This window comes from Lepus europaeus, chromosome 14 (assembly GCF_033115175.1).
Source record: "Lepus europaeus isolate LE1 chromosome 14, mLepTim1.pri, whole genome shotgun sequence".
Classification (NCBI taxonomy): Eukaryota; Metazoa; Chordata; class Mammalia; order Lagomorpha; family Leporidae; genus Lepus; species Lepus europaeus.
This window is the reverse complement of record NC_084840.1, coordinates 34,187,296-34,208,239: the sequence shown is the minus strand read 5'-3', so window position 1 is coordinate 34,208,239 and position 20,944 is coordinate 34,187,296. Positions and strand designations below refer to the sequence as shown.

Here is a 20,944-nt window from a genome sequence, read left to right as displayed (position 1 = left end):
TTGAAATTAAGTTAACTGAAGAATTTAATGTATATTGTTTGGTCAACACAAGGTAATTTATGCACTATGTCATGCAAATTGTATCATATCAATAAGTATATTAAAGCTATAATATTAGAAGTGAAATGAATTGTTTTCTGCTCTGTAAGCAAATTGAACCCTTATTTTGTCTTCTCTCATGCTGTTTTACTCCCCTGGAAGTCTAGATTGCAATGTAGGAAGATTATTAGTCCCAGTGGTAAGTTATTATTGGCTAATGTGTTTGAGTTTTGTTCTACTAGGCAGTTTCTTTTTTTGGAAGTGTTTACATGGAGAAAGCTCCACTGAGGATATGTGTCACGCTTTGGAGTCAGCTGGACTTAGCCCTCAGCTCTTACTGGTAAGATTTAGTTGCTGGTTGCTGTTGTTCCCTGTACTTGTCTTTTATCATAGAACCTTCAAAAAAATGATCAGAGAAGTTTGTAATCACTATATTTAGTAGAATAATATTTTTGTTCCCTTTTCATTTTTTAAAGAATTTATTTTATTTGAGAGGCAGAGAGACAGACAAGGCAAGGGCAAGATCCAGCTCCAGGTCCTCCTTTTCTCTCCAGTCCAACCTATAGCTCACTGGCTGACCCCTCATCAGTCTACAGAGAATCCATGCTCACATAGTGGTATCCTTTCTGGTAATAAGTTACTTAGTAGAAGGTCGAATTAGAAAGCAGTGTTTACCTCAAAGGAGAGTTGAAGGAGTGGGTGTGTGGCAGAGATTAAATCACCTCTTGGGACACTCACATCCCCTATCAGAGTGCCTGGTTTGAGTCCCAGCTACCCCTGCTTGCAGTCCAGCTTCCTCCTTATATGCACCCTGGGAGGAAGCAGGTGATGACCCAAGTACTTGGATTCCTGCCATGCACGTGAGAGATCCAGAATGAGTTCTGAGTCCTGGCCCAGCCTTGGCTGTTGTGGGCATTTGGGGAGTAAACTAGTTGATGGAAGATTGCTCTCTCTCTCTCTCTCTCTTTCTGCCTTTCAAATAAAATATAAAATTAATTAATTAATTAATTAAAAAAGATGTGCTGTCTTGAAAAAAAAAGAGATGGAAACAGTCCAGCAATTAATGTAGACCCTTAGGTAGACAGGTCTCTCGTTTTACCAACACATCATTCTACCTAACAACCAATCACTTCTTTTGTTTTTTGTTTGTTTGTTTGTTTTATTTGAGAGGCAGAGGTACAGACAGAGGGAGAGAGAGACAGAGAGAAAGGTCTTTCATCCACTGGTTCACTCCCCAACTGGCCGCAGTGGTTGGAACTGGTCCAGGAGCTTCTTCCGGGTCTTTCACTTGGGTGCAGGGGCCCAAGCACTTGGACCATCCTCTTCTGATTTCCCAGTATAGCACAGCAGAGATCTGGATCGGAAGTGAAGCAGCCAGGACATGAACAGGCACCTATATGGGATGCCAGCGCCACAGACAGAGACAGTCTGCTACGCCACAGTGCTGGCCCCCAGCCACCTATTTTCCAACCCAAAAGGTTGCTCCATTTGTATACACAGGAGTTCTCTAGAAAAGTGCATCATTGTGTCCATGCTGAATACATTTTTAGACTTACAGAGATTTAATTTGCTTTCAGTCTCTACTCCTGAGTGTTTGGCTTTCTAAGGAAAAAGATATCTTGGATAAACCGCAGTCTGTCTGCTGTCTTCATACAATGCTGTCCCTCCTGAGTAAGATGAAAGGTAGGACACTGGAGAGTGCGCGGCTCAGCAGTCTCCAGCTTTGGGCTGCTGCTCTTCAGAACCAAGTATAATATTTGACATACCACAAAAACAGGAGGGGGAGCAGTTTGCTTAACAAAAATATACTGTAGAATAGAAACCATTTCCCCATAGAGGTTCGTTCATGTTTTAATAGCAAGCACTTAATGCATTTGAAGTACACTTTAAGAAAATAAAATTTACATTTTGTGTCATTAAACTTATATTTTGTGAAGTGAATAATACATTTTTTAGTAAGGCAAATTGAATGGTTTCTGGTTAAGGTAACATTCTTCTTATTTTTGGTATGATTATCAAAACAACAGTGTGTTATTTTGAAATAATCTTAGTTTTCAGTAATGATGAAAAATTACAGGTAGGGATTTAATATTGATTCAGAAATAGGATGACTAACAGAGCACAAATAAATGGAATATAAATGGTCTGAATAAAATAGATTATGGATTTATTTTCCAGTTTATTCAGAAATATAGAGTTAACGTGTTCAACATGAAAGTTTAGGCAAAAAAAATCAACCATGTAAGAGTTTGTTTTGAATTTGCTCCCTATCCTTGTAGTGGCCATTGACGAGACGTGGGATTCCCAGTCTGTTTCTCCTTGGTGGCAGCAGATGCGCGTGGCCTGTATTCAGTCTGAGAACAATGGAGCTGCTCTGCTATCTGCACATGTTGGGCATTCTGTTGCTGCACAGATATCAAACAGTATGGCAGAGAAAAAAGTAAGTGGGGGAAGGAGCAGCTTAGATCTGTATCCATCCAGTCACCCAAGCCACGCTTTCCTTTTCTGAAAGCATGCTTATCTTCAAGATTATGAGACATCTAGAATTTCAGGTATATGTCCAATCAGTTGTTATTTGTTGAGACTTTTTTGGGAGGGAGAAGAAGGGAGCTGCCCCTAACTTGTATGTTCAGATGCTGTACTTACTTGACTTCAGCTGTGGCCCCTGGCGTGAGGGAGAAGTGCTGAAGCTGCACTCGGAGGACTGGCTTTCTGCTGGGAGCTGGTGACTTGTCATGAGTCCCTGTAGAATGAGTCTCCTGGCTTTGGGCTGCTCATCCACAGGAGGTCAGGGTTAGACTGTATTACTTCTTGCCTTTGTTCTAGTTCTAAACTTCTATGATTATCTTCCCTCCCATAAACCTAGTATTAAGTGGTTGCAATGTAAGGTTCCTATTCATAGCTGCTTTGTGGCTTTTCCTCATCTCGAGGATGCAGATTTTTCTAAGGAAAAAACTAACACACCATGTATCTTGTGGTGGGTCAAATGATTTTTTTCTAGGAAGATATTACTTTAAGTTGGTGAGACACCTAAGTGTGAAGTGATTCACTTACCAGTGTCAGTCTTAGTAATTAAAGGGTACATTTAGTATCACCAGATTACTATGTTTATAGTGATAGGAAATTTCAGATGCTTTTGTAAGTTGACAGGTACATTCTGAGGGGATGTCAGTGCCCTGATTGGTACCCGCAGGAAAAACTGGCCCTTGCTATGATGGGGCACAAGACTCTGAAATGTACACTGGCTAAATTGGGTCATTACTGCAGGGCTCCGTGTAAATGCCTTACCCCAGTATCCTTCCTCCTGAGGCTCATGTTTTTCATCCAGGCCGGTAGTAGTGTTTGTGAAAAAACAACCTCTGTGTGTTGCTTTGTGATGCATCCTTCTGTCCAAAAGCCTTCAGGTTCCAAGCCCATTCAAGTTCATGCAATTTTCATCCTTGCCAGAGAATCACCAGTGTACTTTCTGTTAGTTTTCCCAAACAGCTTTGGGTACTGATTGGGAGGCCCTCACTGACTCCTGGGAGGCCCTTTCCCTTGACACTGAGTACTGGAAGCTGCTGCTGAAACAGCTGGAGGACTGTCTCATCCTCCAGACTTTGCTCCATAGCAGAAGAAGTCCTCCAGCCTCCAAAGTGTCAGCACTGCAGGCTGAGCCTCTTCCAAGGCTTTCTGTTAAGAAACTACTAGAAGGAGGAAAAGGTAAGCTGAGTTGTATTTGAGCATCTGCATCTAGGCTTTCATGGCATGAGGTTTTGTTTTTTTTTGTTTTGTTTTGTTTTTGTTTTTGTTTTTAATTAAAATGACTTGAAAGGATAGGGAAAGAGAAACACCTTCAGATTTTAAAAATAAAATGACGCTCCAGGCCGGCGCCATGGCTTAACAGGCTAATCCTCCGCCTTGCGGCGCCGGCACACCGGGTTCTATACCGGTGGCCCCTCTTCCAGGCCAGCTCTCTGCTATGGCCCGGGAAGGCAGTGGAGGATGGCCCAAGTCCTTGGGCCCTGCACCCACATGGGAGACCAGGAGAAGCACCTGGCTCCTGGCTTCGGATCAGCGAGATGCGCCGGCCGCAGCGGCCACTGGAGGGTGAACCAACGGCAAAAAGGAAGACCTTTCTCTCTGTCTCTCTCTCTCACTATCCACTCTGCCTGTTTTAAAAAAAAAAAAAAAAAAATGACGCTCCATATACTTCTCAATTAGTTTTCTCTAAGTTTGATTTGGTCAGTTCCCTGTTCAAGAAGCCCCAGATACTGCGTGCTGTCTTGCTACATAAGCGTTCATTCTTCAAGTGTGTCAGAGGGCCTCAGGAGTCCTCCCTTTGCCACCTGCAGGTCTGTGTGAGGCCAGGTTTTCCTCATCAACTTTGACCACAACATAACACCATAGAGATTGAATGCCGAAGCTGATTGGGAGAGAATTGAGATATAAGACAGACATTAACTCAATGTGCGAAATTTTAATCTTCTCACTAAATATCTTTTCACTTGTGGGAGGGGAAGGTGAACATTTGGCACACAGGTTCAGATGCCACTTGTGACACCTGCATCCCATATCCAGGTAACTGAGTTCAAGCCCTGGCATTATTCCTGATTCTGGCTTCCTGTTCATGCCCCGCCCTGGGAAGCAGCAGATGATGGCTCAAGTTCTTGGGTCCCTGCCAGCCATGTGAGAGACCTGGATTAAATTCCAGGCTCTGGGCTTTGGCCTGCCCAGTTCTTGGGGAATGAACTAGTGGATGGAAAATCTCTTTCTGCCTCTCTGCCTTTCTTTTCTTTCAAGTAAATTTTAAAATAAGTTTAAAAAGTTTTTAAACATAAATAATTTGTTGTTTCTAAAATTTTATTTTCATAAAATACTATTAGTATGTAATTGGCTTAGTTTTTATTTTAAAGTGAATAAAATGTTTTTTAAATTTCTGATTTTTAGTATCAACAGATAAAACCCATATACCAAAGTTTTTTGGTATTGTCAACAACTTTTTTTAAAAAGATTTATTTTTATTCCTTTCTCTCTGTCTCTCACTATCCACTCTGCCTGTCAAAAAAAAAAATTTATTTATTTGAAAGGCACAGTTAGAAAAAAAGAGAAAATCTTCCATTTGGTGGTTCACTCCCAAATAGCCACAACAGCTAGGGCTGAGCCCAGCAGAAGCCAGGAGCCCAGAGGTTCTTCTGGGTCTTCCAGATAGGTTCAGAGTTCCAAGCACTTAGGCCATCCTCTTCTGCTTTTCCCAGGCCATTAGCAGGGAGCTGGATTGGAAGTGGAGCAGCCAGAATCCAAATCTACACCCATATGGGATGCCGGCATTGCAGGTGGCGGCTTTAACCCACTAGAACATGACACCGTCTCCTGTGAACAATTTTCAAGAATTTAAGGAGTCATAAAACAGAAGCTTGAAGGTCACTGGAGTCAATTATAAACTCATCCTTACTCTACAAGAGCTTGACTTTGAATCTAACTCATTTTTCTAATCCTTGTTCGCTTGCTTCCTAAGTTTTAGTTAGAATGACGCATCCCTGTAACTCCCATATTTGGATCTGAGTCTGTTCTCCTCTTTCCCCACCCCGCTGTCCCTGGTATCTAAATATTACTTATCTTTCAACGTCCAGCTCAAGTGCCACCTGCTCCAGGAAATCTTTAGGATCCATTCACTGCAGATGTTCTCCTCTGCCTCCTACCCACCATAGGACTTTATTCCTCTTTTCTGAAGCTCACATTCCACTGCCCTCGAGTCATTTAGGTTCCAGTGCTTCCATCCTGCAGGAATATTGAATTATTTTGGAGATCTTCACTCTTCTTATCAGCACTTCCGTTAAGCAGTTGATACTAGCATGACTGTATTTCTAGATTTATAAATACCCATGTATTAATACATTTTCATTTAATGCATTCTCTCACTTTATAAGACTTAATTTCATATAAGACTTAATTTCATTGTAAAGTTACTACACTAACTACTACTTACTACACCTAGTGAATGTATAGGGGCACCATTTTAATAGTACTCTAAGCAAAATATTCAGTGGGTTAATTCTTCAATGAAAAGCATCAAATAGTTAGAGGCCACAAATAAATTTTTTTTTTTTTGACAGGCAGAGTGGACAGTGAGAGAGAGACAGAGAGAAAGGTCTTCCTTTTGCCGTTGGTTCACCCTCCAATGGCCGCCGCGGTAGCGCGCTACGGCCGGCGCACCGCACTGATCCGATGGCAGGAGCCAGGTGCTTCCCCTGGTCTCCCATGCGGGTGCAGGGCCCAAGCACTTGGGCCATCCTCCACTGCACTCCCTGGCCACAGCAGAGAGCTGGCCTGGAAGAGGGGCAACCGGGACAGGATCGGTGCCCCGACCGGGACTAGAACCCGGTGTGCTGGCGCCGCAAGGCGGAGGATTAGCCTAGTGAGCCGCGTCGCCGGCCACAAATAAATTTTTTTAAAAATTATTTATTTGAAAGTCAAAGTTACACAGAGAGGCAGAGAGAGAGAGAGATAGAGAGAGGTCTTCCATCCACTGGTTCATTCCCTAACTGGCCTCAACGGCTGGAGCTGTGCCAATCTGAAGCCAGGAGCTTCTTCCGGTTCTCCCATGTGGGTTCAGGGGCCCAAGGACTTGGGCCATCTTCTTCTACTGCCTTCCCTGGCCATAGCAGAGAGCTGGATAGGAAGTGGAGCAGCAGGGACCCAAACCAGAGCCCATATGGGATACCAGCACTGCAGGTGGCGGCTTTACCAACTATGCCACAGCGCCGGCCCCCACAAGTGAGAAATTAGATCACCTAGTGTACTGCTGTTGCGTATGTTCTCTGATGATTGTGAATTTACTGTGAAGCATTCTTTGTATGGAATGGTTTTTATTAGAATCAAAATAGAGAAGACTGAAAGAAAAATGTTTTGTAAATTGTAGAAGAATATATAACTTGTTTTCATTAGTAAACAGGACTCTTCAAAGGTCTTAGATGTTTTTCAGCTTGGATTTACAACTTTTTATAATATTGGCTGAAACATGGTATAGATTAAGTCACTGATTACCTATGGCTGAATTTTTCCCATAAATATACAGACAAGTTAGTTGATTATTAGAAATATTATTGGGGAGGCCATTGTGGTGCAACTGGTTGAACTGCAGGTTGGGATGCCCAGATCCCAATTTGGAGTGCCTGGTTTGAGTCCTGGCTGCTGTGCTTGCATCCCAGCTTCCTGCTAATGCATTCTGGGAGGTAGCAGGTGGTGGCTTAGGTACTCGGGCTCCTACCACCCACATGTGAGACATGGATGATGTTCTAGGCTTCTGACTTCAGCCTAGCCCAGCCGTGGCTATTGTAAAGGCATTTGAGGAATAAACCAGTTAGATGGAAAATCTTTCTCACTCACTCACTCTCTCTCTGCTGCCTTCCAAGTAGGTAAAAAATAAACATTTAAAAAAAGTTAATGTTTTCTGTGAAGCCTGGACAAGTGTCCTGCTAATCAGTCTTTCACTTATAATGTATATAAAAATGTTTTAAAAATGTATTCATTCCTTTTTTCTGTGTCTGGTAAAGTGAATTTTTAATTTGTGGACATACAAAGTATGTGGTACCCAGACATGTATACATATGCATTTATATTTAGTTAACGTTTTCTGAGAATATAAAAAATTCCTGATAGCAGATAGCTTACTTATCCCCTGTGGATGGCTGTTGGGTAGTAACATGACTGTAAATCTTGTGGCTTTTGGGGATCACTTTTGGGCTCAGACCCGAATGTGACATATCTCTTCATAAGAGAACACAGCTCATATACTGTATTGGTTTTTACGTGTTGTAAATTTTCATTTTCTTTCTTGTCTCTAAACTGTAGGTGGCATTGCAGACAGTGTGGCCAAATGGATATTTAAACAGGACTTGAGCCCTGACGTATTAAAACTGCCTAATAAGGAAAAAGATTTAGAAAATCCAGATGAACCCAAAGAAGGTATTAACAGAGGTTTCCTTGAGGTGTCAGAGGTGGAGATGGACTTGGGAGCCATACCAGGTGATACACACGTAATGAGAAATACGAAATCCAGAGCTGAGAAATGGGGCTGAGTCTTCATTAGGGAAAGTATAACATCATCGCTCTTCTGACTTTCAGACCTGCTGCACTTAGCCTATGAGCAGTTTCCCTGTAGCCTTGAGCTCGACGTGCTGCACGCACATTGCTGTTGGGAGTATGTTGTTCAGTGGAATAAAGATCCAGAGGTAAGATTCTCAGTACCCCTTCCAGTCTCATTCTGTTTCTGTGCTCAGGCTCTGGGTGTGGGGAGGGCTATTTGATTAAGTAACTTGATCAACACTGGCTTTTTCTTTTCTGCGGTGTCTCTGTACTGATGATTGTGGTAGAACTTTTTCATATATTACCTCTTATAATCCTCACAGGAAGCTATGAAGTTTAAGTATTATCATTAACCCCACCCTAGAGAAGAAAAAACTGTGGCTCAGAGAAGTTATCTAAGGATACACTACCAAATAAATGTCAGGATTTAAACATAGGTTCCTTCTTGTCAAAATCCAGTATGTTTTATACTACTACTGCATAGTTGAGACAAGGTTTTTTTTATTTCCTTATGAATTCCTACATGAGGAGCCCCTACCTAACAGGCTGTTCTTAGTATTATATTGATCATGATAAAATTAGAGTAATGACCCTGATGTTAGCCTAGTGTGTGATATTCAGATGTGTCTGTATTAGTTTGTAGCTCTCAGAAAAACAATGAAAAGAGCTGTATTGTGTGGCTCTGTCAGGCATCATCTTCTACCACTTGTGGTAGCCACTGTCTCTCCCCAGGCACTGGGAGAAGTTCCAGTCTTGGACCTGGATCCCAGGTAGATGGCTGACCAACATCTGTGCTCTGGCCAGCCACTGAATCTGACTGTTTCTGCACTCCCTCCTCGCCTATCTAATGAAGATCCCAGTGTCCAGGGTTGGTGCCAGGATGACATAGATGTGAGACATACGGTGACTGTCCCTCTGCAAATCCCTCCTCCACCTAGGCCTCCTTAGTCAGGGCTCTGGTAAATTATTCCTCTCAAGCAAAATTCTTTCTTTCTGTTGTTATATCAGGTTGCATTCTTGCAAAAAAAAATTCATGATGAACCAATTCGCATTTATATATGAACTTTACTGATACTCTTCCTTCTTAAAAAAAATTACCTATTCACTTACACATTAAAGGAAGACACTAAAAAAATAAGTGACTTAAATGAAAGAATGGTCTTCGAAGGGTCAATGAAACTTTAGCCTAAATGTGAGTTTAGGACAGAAGATCCCCTTAGTGCCCCTCAAATCACCCTCTTCAGTTGACTACAGCCTGAATTGTAGTTGTATTTAGACTTTCTTCCTTAAATACTTTTTCCATCCCATGAGAAAAATGTTGGAATTAAAATGATGACATGATTTCTAAAATCTGGATGAATTAATTCAAGTTTAAGTAAGTAACTAAGAAGAAAATTCTGCAACATTCATTTGTAAACCAAAGGTGCTTGCATAATAGACACAAAACTGACACCAGGCTCATTGCCACTACTTATACAAGTAGCCAGTAAGTCATAGCACACAGCTAGTGACCTTTATGAATGATTCTGAACTTTTGTGTAGATTTTCTGCTAATATGAGCACTATAGTACCAGTCATCTTCAAAAGTTATAGCAGCTTATAGAGAAGATGGGTGCATGGTACCTGACATTTTGATTAGTCTCACCATTGACCAGTTAGTGCCAGCGTTGAAATAAGTGGCTACTTTTCTTATTTTTCTGTTTAGTGTTCATCTTCTTGCCCCATCCAATGCTTATTCCAAATCCACACACACATACACACATATACTACTTTATTAGTCTCAAAAGAATTGACATATCTCTGGAGAATTTCCAGCATCAATATATGTTGTGAATGGTGATATGTCTTATCTGTGTACAGGCTACAGAATTACTTAACAAAGACCTGGATAATTCCATCAGTATTACATACTGACATTTGGGTTTAATGTGTGAATTTCCTTGATTAGAAAGAGTTGAATTTCAGATATCCCTTCTAATATTTCATAGATCTTTTTCTGCTTTTTTTTTCTTCTTGACACTTTCCACTATTCACACTGAAATTACTTGTCGTATTTATTGTCTAGCTCCCTTGCTAGAATGTAAGCTCAGTGAAAGCAAGGATTTGGATCTGCTCTGTAATTATAGTATCCTTGGTGCCTCAAACAGAGCCTTGTGCATAGTGGATGCTCGATAAATGTTTGTTGAATGATGAATAAATGAATGAATGGATTGTGTTTACAAAAATAAATTCATTGTCTTCATGTCTGTGTGAAGTTGATTTATTAGGGAGAACACTGCTGTGATATACAAACCACAGTGAATTTGAATCCAGGGGTCAGTATATATGATTTGGGAATTTTTAGAAAGTAATCATTATGTAAGAAATGTGAACTTGACAGGCAAAGTTATCATATCAGATGTTACTTGTTACCTAATATTTCCATGTTCTTATTATAACATTCTTAAATAGCTTTATGCAGAAATTTATGTACTTAGTCACCATTGATATTTGAAACACCTAGTAAATGATGACTTCTTTTCTCCTCTTTTTTCCCTGTATGTAAGGAAGCACGTTTTCTTGTTAGGTCAATAGAACACTTGAAGCATATTCTTAATGCACCTGTACAGAATGGTAAGTAAACAGATATTAAAAACATCACTGACTGGCCGGCGCCGTGGCTCAATAGGCTAATCCTCCACCTTGCAGCGCCGGCACACCAGGTTCTAGTCCCGGTCGGGGTGCCAGATTCTGTCCTGGTCACTCCTCTTCCAGTCCAGCTCTCTGCTGTGGCCCAGGAGTACAGTGGAGGATGGCCCAAGTGCTTGGGCCCTGCACCCCATGGGAGACCAGGAGAAGTACCTGGCTCCTGCCTTCAGATCAGCGTGGTGCGCCGGCTGCAGCGCACCAGCCGCGGTGGCCATTGGAGGGTGAACCAACAGCAAAAGGAAGACCTTTCTCTCTGTCTCTCTCTCTCACTGTCCACTCTGACTGTCAAAAAAAAAAATCACTGACTGATTCAAATGAGGCATCCTGATTAACGGGATGGAAATAAATTTGTTTGCCTGTTACCTGTGAGTTTTACTGTAGATTGCTATATGCAAAGTGAAGGCTGTTTTAGCTACCTGGAAAACTGCTATTCATAAAGAAGTTAGGGAATAGGTAGAAACTATCATTTTTTTTTAGTATTTATTCATTTATTTGAAAATATTACAGACAGAGGTGGGGAGAGACAGAGAAATCTTCCACCAGCTGGTTCACTCCCCAAATGGCTGCAATGCCAGAGCTGGGCCAATCCTGAGCCAGGAGCCAGGAGCTTCTTCTGGGTCTCCTATGTGGGTGCAGGGTGCCCAACCACTTGGGCCATCTTCCTCTGCTTTCCCAGGTACATTAGCAGGGAGCTGGATCAGTAGTGGAGCAGCCGGGAATCAAACCAGTGCCCATGTGGGATGTCAGCACTGCAGGTAACAGCTTAACTTTCTGTACCACAGTGGTGGCCCCGAAACTGCTATCTTCTGTCCCCAGGCTGTTACCTCTAAATGTAAGCAAAGGAGCTATTGTGGACATTGATGCCATCTTTAGTTCATAGTTAGAGAAGGACAGCCTTCTCAGGACTATAATTCTAGGTGAAAAAGCAGTTAGTCAAAAACTTTGTAAAGCTAGACCCTAGAAATCATCTGTGTTCTGTGTTTTTTAATCCATGTGAATATTCTCCACTGGCTACTATTCCATAGGGACTGCTGATATTCCCTTGAAAAAAATGTTACAAATCACTATAGAGAACCAGCCATTTCCATTTAATAGGTAGATATTTAATTGTAAGAATTGAGATGGGGGCCGGCGCCTGCAATGCCAGCATCCCATATGGACTCTGGTTCGAGACTCGGATGCTCTACTTCTGATCCAGTTCTCTGCTATGGCTTGGGAAAGCAGTAGAAAATGGACCAAGTCCTTGGGCCACTGCACCTGTGTGGGCGAACCGGAGGAAGCTTCTGGCTCCTGGCTTCGGATCAGCACAGCTCAGGCCGTTGTAGCCAACTGGGGAGTGAACCAGTGGATGGAAGACCACTATCTCTCTCTGCCTCTCCTTCTCTCTCTGTGTAACACTGACTTTCAAATAAAATAAAAAAAAAATCTTAAAAAAAAAAAAAGGAATTGAGATGAACACTAAACTAGTTAGTAACTTAGTAAGTGGTGAGACTAGGTGTTGGGCTGGATGAGGAGGAGTATCACCTTATTATGTCTATGTGTAAATTCTAAAGCAGATATTTCTTCACCTTCTTGTAAATCTGTCCTTATGCATATTGGCTATTTACATGTACTCTGATGTAGCTCAGTTCTGACTTCTGTAAAGATTTCATTAACTTTATTATGTGAGAGAAAAAATGACACCTAAATACATAGCCCTTATTATATAAACTTACAGAAGACAGTAGTTTGTTCTTTATGATAAAATTGACACTATGTGAGTGTCCTCTTTACTCTTTTACATTCTGTTCACCACTTTACTTTTTCTGTATAGGTATTGCACTGATGATGTGGAACACATTCTTGGTTAAAAGGTTTGCTGCTGCTGCATACTTGATGGATAAGGTAAGGTAATTTTAAAGTTCATGTACTGACTTTTTGTTTATTTGGTTCCCTTAATTGATATCAACAAGGTTGTTTACATTGAATCTTGTCAGACTGTTATTTGTTATTCTATTTTATTAACGTTCAGTTAAATGTAATTCTCAGTGCTGGCATTTTATTTTATTTATTTATTTTAACTTTTATTTAGTAAATATAAATTTCCAAAGTACAGTTTATGGATTACAATGGCTTCCCCCCCCCCATAATTTCCCTCCCACCTGCACCCCCCCATCTTCCGCTCCCTCTCCCATTCCATTCACATCAAGATTCATTTTCAATTATCTTTATATACAGAAGATCGATTTAGTATATATTAACTAAAGATTTCATCAGTTTAGTGCTGGCATTTTAATGATATGAAGAAGAGCTCTGAATCCTTAGAAAGGTTGAATTCTGTAATTAACACACAGTTACTCTTAAGTGTTGAAACTTAACTGAAAAGTGATCCCTGTTAAATATAAGAGTGGGAATAAGAGGGAGGAGATGTACAATTTGGGACATGCTCAAGCTAACTTGCCCCAAATGGTAGAGTTAGAAACATACCAGGGGATTCCAATTCAATCCCATCAAGGTGGCATGTACCAATGCCATCTCACTAGTCCAAGTGATCAATTTCTGTTCACAATTGATCATAATGATTGGACTAAGAGTCAAAGGGATCACATAAACAAGACTAGTGTCTGAAAATACTAACCGATAGAATAAAAAAAAGGGAGAGAATGATCCAACATGGGAAGCGGGATACACAGCAGACTCATAGAATGGCAGATGTCCTAAACAGCACTCTGGCCTCAGAATCAGCCCTTAAGGCATTCGGATCTGGCTGAAAAGCCCATGAGAGTATTGTAGGCATGGAAAGCCAAGATACTCTGGCAAAAAAAAAAAAAAAAAAAAAAAAACCTAAATGAAAGATCTCTGCCTGTGAGATCCCAGTGGGAAGAACAGATCATCAAAGAAGGAGGTACCTTTCTCTGAAGGGAGGAGAGAACTTCCACTTTGACTATGACCTTGTCTAAATATGATCAGAGTCAGCAAACTCAAAAGGCTTCCATAGCCTTGGCAACTCATGACAAGAGCCTAGGGTGATTACTGACACCATAAACAAGAGTGTCAATTTGTTAAGTCAACAACAGGAGTCACTGTACACTTACTCCTCATGTAGGATCTCTGTCCTTAAGGTGCTGTACATTGTGATTTAATGCTATAACTAGTACTCAAACAGTATTTTTCACTTTGTGTTTCTGTGTGGGTGCAAAGTGTTGAAAGCTTGACTTAATATATACTAAATTGATCTTCTGTAAAAGAGAATTGAAAATCAATCTTGATGTGAATGGAAAGGGAGAGAGAGTGGGAGAGGGGAAGGTTACGGGTGGGAGGGAAGTTATAGCAGGGGAAAACGCCATTGTAATCCATAAGCTGTACTTTGGAAATTTTTATTCATTAAATAAAAGTTAAAATAAAAAAGAAAAGCCAGGATTTGCATTTTATTTTAAATTAGAACATACAAACATTCATGTTTTCACCAAATGTTTTAGTTACAGGGCCAACAGATGAGGGAACTTCAAATTGTTCCTGGGAAGTAATTAAAAGATGAATTACAGTGCCAAAAAAATTCTGAAATCCATGTATCCAAAGGGGCCTTCAAAAAGTTCATGGAAAATACATATTATGAAAAAACCATGGAATTTCAAAAAATTTTTGTACCAAAATAAACAGCTTTTAATTTCATTCTTCCAAGATCTTTTTGGGGTACCCTTGCTTTTTTTGTTGTTGTTGAGTGGGGTTGATTTCAGTTCTGCTTTGGTTTTCTTATATAAACCTCATGTACAGTGCATTGCCTATCACTACTGATCCTATTTCTTTAAAGTTGTGATATAATCCAAGTGTAAAATCTGTAGATTTTCTACAATTATTCTCCTAATCCAGATAGTTTTTCTATATCTAATCCAAAAGACCTAGGAGTTACTCTCCTCCATAAATCTTTCTAAAAATACATCATAACACATAATTAAATAACTCCCCTTTTGTTTCATGTGTATTTCATCGTTTATTTAATTAAATCACATACCTACAATGACATGTCCAGCCAGCATGTAGATTTCGGAACAAGCGCGACATCTAAGGCTAGAACTCAGCTGACAGGACAGAAGTTGCTAGCACACTGGAGAAGAGCCACTTAGCCTCAAGCAGTGTGGCCCGGCATGCTTGTCCATGTGTTTTATAGGCCAGTGCAAACCTAAGTTATTCTGGCCTAGATTAGGTAAGTGTTGAGAGAATCACCACTATAATAGCAACATATTCTTTTAAATATACGGTGATAGTCATTCTTACACCAGGAATAGCACTACTACTGCTCCCTTGAAAGTGCTTTCTCGATCATGCTGATAGAATGATACTCATTCTTTCCTCTGTGCTTATCTTCCTTGCCTGCTTTTAACTACTTCTGAGAACTACTTCTTTGGGCCTCTTTGATGTTGGTCTCTTATGCTACTTCTCTGATCATCCCTTTGTTGAGATGATAATAATAATAAGCAGTTTATATGTTTGTTACTGTTTATAATTTCACAACACTGTCATATCTGATCCTTAGAGCTTTGATTTGGGTGAAAACAGTCTTGAACCAAGAGGCAGAAGATTTGTGATGATTTTTTGAATAAATATTTATTATAATATGTTCACTCTTAATGAGCCTAGGACTATACTAGGTGCTGTAATAGCACAGATTAAAGTCACAGTGCTGGGGAGCCAGCATTGTGGTACAGCAAGTTAAGCAGCTGCCTGCCATGCCAGTATCCCTTATGAGTTCTGGTTCAAGTCCTGGCTGCTCCACTTCTGATCCAGCTGCTTGCTGATATGCCTGGGAAAGCAGCAGAAGGTGGCCCAAGTGCTTGGGTACATGCCACCCATGTGGGGGACTCAGATGCGGTTCTTTGCTCCTGGCTTTGGCCTGGCCCAGCCCTGGTTGTAGCAGCCATCTGGGTAGTAAAACAACCGATGGAAGATATCTCTCTCTCTCTCTGTAACTCTGCCATTCAAATAAGTAAATATTTAAATAAATAAAGTAAGTCACAGTCCTGGACCTCAAAGAACTCATGGTCTAAGACAGGTGAATAGACACGATGTTTGGGTAGCAAAGAAAAAGTAAATACTTGAATTTTAATATATAAGTATATTTGAATCAGTAAAAATGGGCAAGAAGAAAATGTATTCCAGCAAAAAGCCCTGGAAATAGGAGGTAGCTTGTTGTATTGAGAAAACTACAAGTAGTTTAGGATGGTGGGATGAGGGGCTATGGGAAGAAGAGAAGCTGAGCATGGAGGATTTCCTGTGCCAGCTTAGATTGTGAGTTTTCTCAACTGCTTAATATAGGATCTGGCACATACAGTAAGGGCTCAGCAAATGGCAGTTGTTATTTTATACTGAAGACATGGGGCAATTTTAATCACAGGAATTATATGCTCAGATTTGGTGTCTGTAGGCCATTTGAATAATCTTGGCTAGGGGTAATGAGGTGAAGTCTTTTTGTCTTGTGTCTCCTGCGAGTTTCTTGTCTCAGAGTGTTTCTGAGAGAGAACTTTTACCTCCAACTTATCACTCCATAGACATGTGCAGTAAAAGCTTCATAAGTACTTAGTGAATCAAAGCGATCTTTTTGAGCTAGGATTATAACTCTAACCTTCTTTAGAGTGTTTTTCCTTCTTACTAACCTTGTAAAATCGGTATGCATATTTATCAAGAAGCAAAATTCTTAGGTGTTCTTTATTATTAGCACACTCTGCCTCTGGGCTTTATGGCAACATAGTTAATGAGAGCCAGATTATATGTGAGCTTAGTGTGATACTTTTCAAGTTCTACCACAAAATTAATTGTATCTACTACTGATAAAACTAACAGTTAATTAATGAAAGCTTACCACATTTGAAGTTTTGCAATTTGTGTACTTTTTACTTTCTGTACCGTTGTAATACCTTGTTACTTAAATTATTAAATATTATAGCATTTTGTGTCCTTTTGTCTTAGGTTGGAAAATCCCCAAAAGATAGGCTATGCCGAAGGGTAAGTGAAACGCCCTTACCTAGTGGAATAGCTGTGAATCCTACACTTTCTGTAGTAGCTTATTAACTGTTCGGGAGGACTTTGCCTGTTACCATTTTGATGACATATTAGGAGATAAGAAAAATGGAAAGAGAATACTTAAGGAAACTGGTGGTGAACTATGGCCAAATTTAATTTACCTTTCCAGATTATCAGAGCATATTTCACCTAAGTTTTCATACGATGTGTTCAACTTTGGACTGTGGACAGGATGGCATGCTGCCATTATGCATATTTTTGCTCTAGTTCAGATTAGAAGTTTATAATAGGGGAGAGGGAGCGGGAGAGGGGAGGGTTGCGGGTGGGAGGGAAGTTATGGGGGGGGGGAAGCCATTGTAATCCATAAGCTGTACACTGGAAATTTATATTCATTAAATAAAAGTTAAAAAAAAAAAAAGAAGTTTATAATAGAAGATTCCAACATCAAATTGAAGCATACCCATATGTGTCATGAATCTTCTACCTATATGTATTAACTGTTACACAAATATGATATTAACCAAATAATATTATAGCCCAGACACTGAGCTGATATTTGAAGCCACTGATTAATCATGGTAGCTTTTGCTCAGAACTTTGACATGTTCTTAAGAAATGTTGGTACATGTGAATCCAGCTAATTTAGGCCCATAGCTCCCACAAAAATCACCACTGTTGCAGAATTATTGTGTATTCTTGAGTGGTGATGTAATTACAGTTGTATATGAGTGCACGGGCAGGCACACCTATACTCTGATTTATGTACTTTGGGGATGTGTGGGATGTATTGGTTGTTGCTTTAAAAATATCCTGGCCCTTTGGTTAGACCTTTTAAGACACCACCTGTGGCCAGTGGATGAGTCCAGAATTCTATTCTCCAGCTAGGGAAATCTAGTTTTGTTCAGAGAATTCAGCTCCGTCCCTAAGAGATGTGCTGAAACCAGACCAGGGTGTTCTCTTAGAACTTTTCAGGTTGGATGCTTAGGTGTGGATCTGACTGTCCACCATGATTATTTGGCTCTCATAAATGCCTCTGCAAGCTCTGCGGTGCATGTGGGAGTGCTGCCATCTGTTGGGACGGAGGCGAATGTAATTTTACAATACATAAAGCACACTAATTTTTTAATTGACGGTAGTACTACTTTTTTAAAGCCTGAGTTTAAATTTGGTTAACTTTAAAGCACCTAAAGGAAGTAACTTATGCCAAAGCTTTAATTTTAAAATTCCTGCCTATTTAGTGTAGAGGTCGATTGCCTTCTGTTGTCTCTCTGGTGTTAACCGCAGCAGTTTCCCTGCGGAGGCTTAATATGTTCCTCTTTAACAGGACGTGGGCATGAGCGACGCAGCAGTGACATCTTTCCTTGGCTCCTGTTTGGATCTTCTTCAGACCTTAATGGAGGTAAAAGAGGTCTATTTCCATTCTAAACTGCTCCTGGAATATTACTCTGAACATGATTGGATTTAAGAAAGGACTTTTGTAACTTTTGTAAAATAATTTTATAAAAAATTATTTTTATTTATTCCCAATTTTTATTTCAGTCTAAATAAAAGTGAAGTTTCTTACTAAAATTAGACCTTGCATTGTTTCCAATGTGTATGTGTATGTGTATGGATTATAGCTTTGCATGTTGCTACTGAGAAACTTCATTAGGATAGTTGTAAGTTCTTATTTCTCCAATTCTGAACACATTCCTCCATTCTCAAAACCTTTAGGCAGATGTTAGCAGGGATGAAATGCAAGTGCCTGTCCTGGACACAGAGGATGCCTGGCTTTCTGTGGAAGGACCCATCTCGATAGTGGAACTGGCCCTTGAGCAGAAGCACATCCACTACCCGCTGGTGGAGCACCACTCCATCCTGTGCTCCATCCTGTATGCAGTCATGAGATTTGCTCTGAAGACTGTGAAGCCACTTTCACTTTTTGACAGTAAGGTAAGACGTCATCAGATTTCAGAGCCATTTTAGTTTCAAGTTTAGCAGGTACATGGATCTTTTTTCCCCCCCAAAAAATTGACTGATTTGAGAGAGAGCGAGCTCCCATCTGCCAGCTCACTCCCTGAATGCTCATAATGGCTGTGGGCCAGAGGCCAAGGTGCAAGTTGATAACTCAATCCAGGTCTTCCACATGGGTGGCAGGAACCCAACAATTTGATCCATCACCGCTGCTTCCCAGGGTGTGTTTATAAGCAGGAAGTTGGAGTGAGGACCCAGAGCTGGACATCAAAACCAGGCAACTTAGATATGGCCCATAGGCATCTTAACCACTAGGTCAAATGCCCTCCTTCCCTTGGCTGGTACAACAGTCCCTCCAGCACTGTGCTGCAAGAGCATAGGCATAATCCAAACAATTCCATGCTCGAGACTTCTAGGCTCCTTTGTAGGATCAGGTTCCAAGTCCACACAATTTGGTCACTGTGAATGGTAAACTGTCATCTTCCCCACGCAAGGACTAAATAAGAAACACAGAGGATGCAGATAATTGGAGATAAAATGTCAGCTTTTGTTTCTGAGCTTTCTACTGGTAGAAATTAGGTTGCAGAACACAGCTTAGGCTTGTAGGAAAGGGAGTACATTATTTTACCCTCAGATGGGAGATCTGCACACTCGAGGACAGCATAGCCAGACTCCTGCAAGCCCCCGCTCAAGGACCTGTGTTCTTCTTCCTGCATGAACACTGCCTCCCTCAGAGGGCGAGCAAGGGACTGCTGAGATTGTTCAGCTCCTTCTCCCAAATCTGGGCTGGGAAACATCCACCCACAGGCTATATAAGGCCCACAAAGTCATTGGGTCTGGTTCTGCTGAGGCAAACACCATTGGGACTCAAAAATCAATGAATCTATAGCATGCTTATTTTAAAAGATTTATTTTATTTAAAAGGCAGAGGTAGAGAGGAGAGGGGAGGGGAGGGGGAGAGGGGAGGGGAGGGCGCCAATCTTTTATCTGCTGGTTCACTCCCCAAATGGCTGCAACTGCTGGAGCTGTGGCAAACCAAAGCCAGGAGCTTCTTCTGGGTCTCCCGTGTGGGTGCAGGGGTCCAAACATTTGGGCCCTCTTCCACTGCTTTCCCAGGCCATTAGCAGAGAGCTGGATCAGAAGTGGAGCAGTTGGGTCTCCACTTAGTGCCCATATGGGATGCCAGCACTGCAGGTGGCAGCTTAACCTGCCACACCATAGCACCAACCCCTAACAGGCTGATTTTTAAAGTTGATCATTTTGTATGGCTCACAAATGATACTATAAATTACCAAATGACCCTTGGCAGTAAAAAGCTTTCCCACATCTGCCCTAAATCCACTGGCCTTTTTGGGGAGCAGCGTGAATTGCAGCAGGAGACTTGGAATATTCCTCTAACAGAACTCCTGCTATATGGAAACAGAGCAAGGAAGAAGAAGGCTCCCATAGCCACTGCTAAACTTTTCCTAACTTGTCAGCCATTCCTCTCTTGCACCCTGTGCTGTAGCTACTATCTTCCATTTCTCAGAAATCATATCTTTATTGCTTTTTGTCCTTGATTGCAATGTTCAATTTTCATAGGTGATAATTTTGTGTGACCAGCTCCTGTTTATTTTTCAGGTTATTAAGTGTCATCTTCCCTTCAAAGGCTTTGTCTACAATCCTTGAACTTAGCACCTCTTTACTATTCGTGTGCCATGCCTGATAGAAAACAAGAGCTCATTAAATTTTTAATTCATTTATGATTAAGGAGAATTGTTAGAGCAAAAGATTGGAGAGCACACTGTTTACAATGTGGGCAACCACTAGATATCAGGAGTTGATGAGGATATGGATTGAGGCGAGGTTGTAAGAACCATGAAGGGACTTAGAGGAATCAGTAACTTAATGCCAGACTAGATATTCTGCTGAAGGAGATAGAAGAGGTTACAGTTAAATCCAGTTTCAAGCTTGAAAAATCAGGCATGCTATTTGCAAAGAAGCCCATTTAGAATGATTTTGGACATATTAAGTTTGAAGTATATATTAGCAGAAATAATACTTTTTAAGAAATGTTTTTAATCTGCAACATTTGAAGTACTAGAAGTATGATAATTATAGCCTTAATGAGATAACTATATATACTTAAAAATACCGATTTTGAATAACTTTGAGACCGTAGAAGGAAAATGTACTTAAAAGTTTATATATGTAACAATTT

At 40.7% G+C, this 20,944-nt stretch overlaps 1 protein-coding gene across 2 annotated transcripts in view; it reads left to right on the top strand.

The window, feature by feature from the left end:
* The window catches only part of RAB3GAP2 (RAB3 GTPase activating non-catalytic protein subunit 2), a 117,312-nt gene that overhangs the window by 88,961 nt on the left and 7,407 nt on the right, over nt 1–20,944 (top strand). The window contains exons 21-31 of one of the 2 annotated variants that reach the window (XM_062210372.1): nt 282–379; nt 1,617–1,722; nt 2,319–2,479; nt 3,513–3,741; nt 7,873–7,986; nt 8,146–8,252; nt 10,653–10,719; nt 12,608–12,678; nt 16,738–16,773; nt 18,116–18,190; nt 18,505–18,723. In XM_062210372.1, the coding sequence (XP_062066356.1) occupies nt 282–379; nt 1,617–1,722; nt 2,319–2,479; nt 3,513–3,741; nt 7,873–7,986; nt 8,146–8,252; nt 10,653–10,719; nt 12,608–12,678; nt 16,738–16,773; nt 18,116–18,190; nt 18,505–18,723 (1,283 nt within the window). Of the gene's footprint in view, nt 1–281; nt 380–1,616; nt 1,723–2,318; nt 2,480–3,512; nt 3,742–7,872; nt 8,047–8,145; nt 8,253–10,652; nt 10,720–12,607; nt 12,679–16,737; nt 16,774–18,115; nt 18,191–18,504; nt 18,724–20,944 lie in introns of both variants that reach the window. The other variant, XM_062210371.1, reaches the window with a different exon arrangement.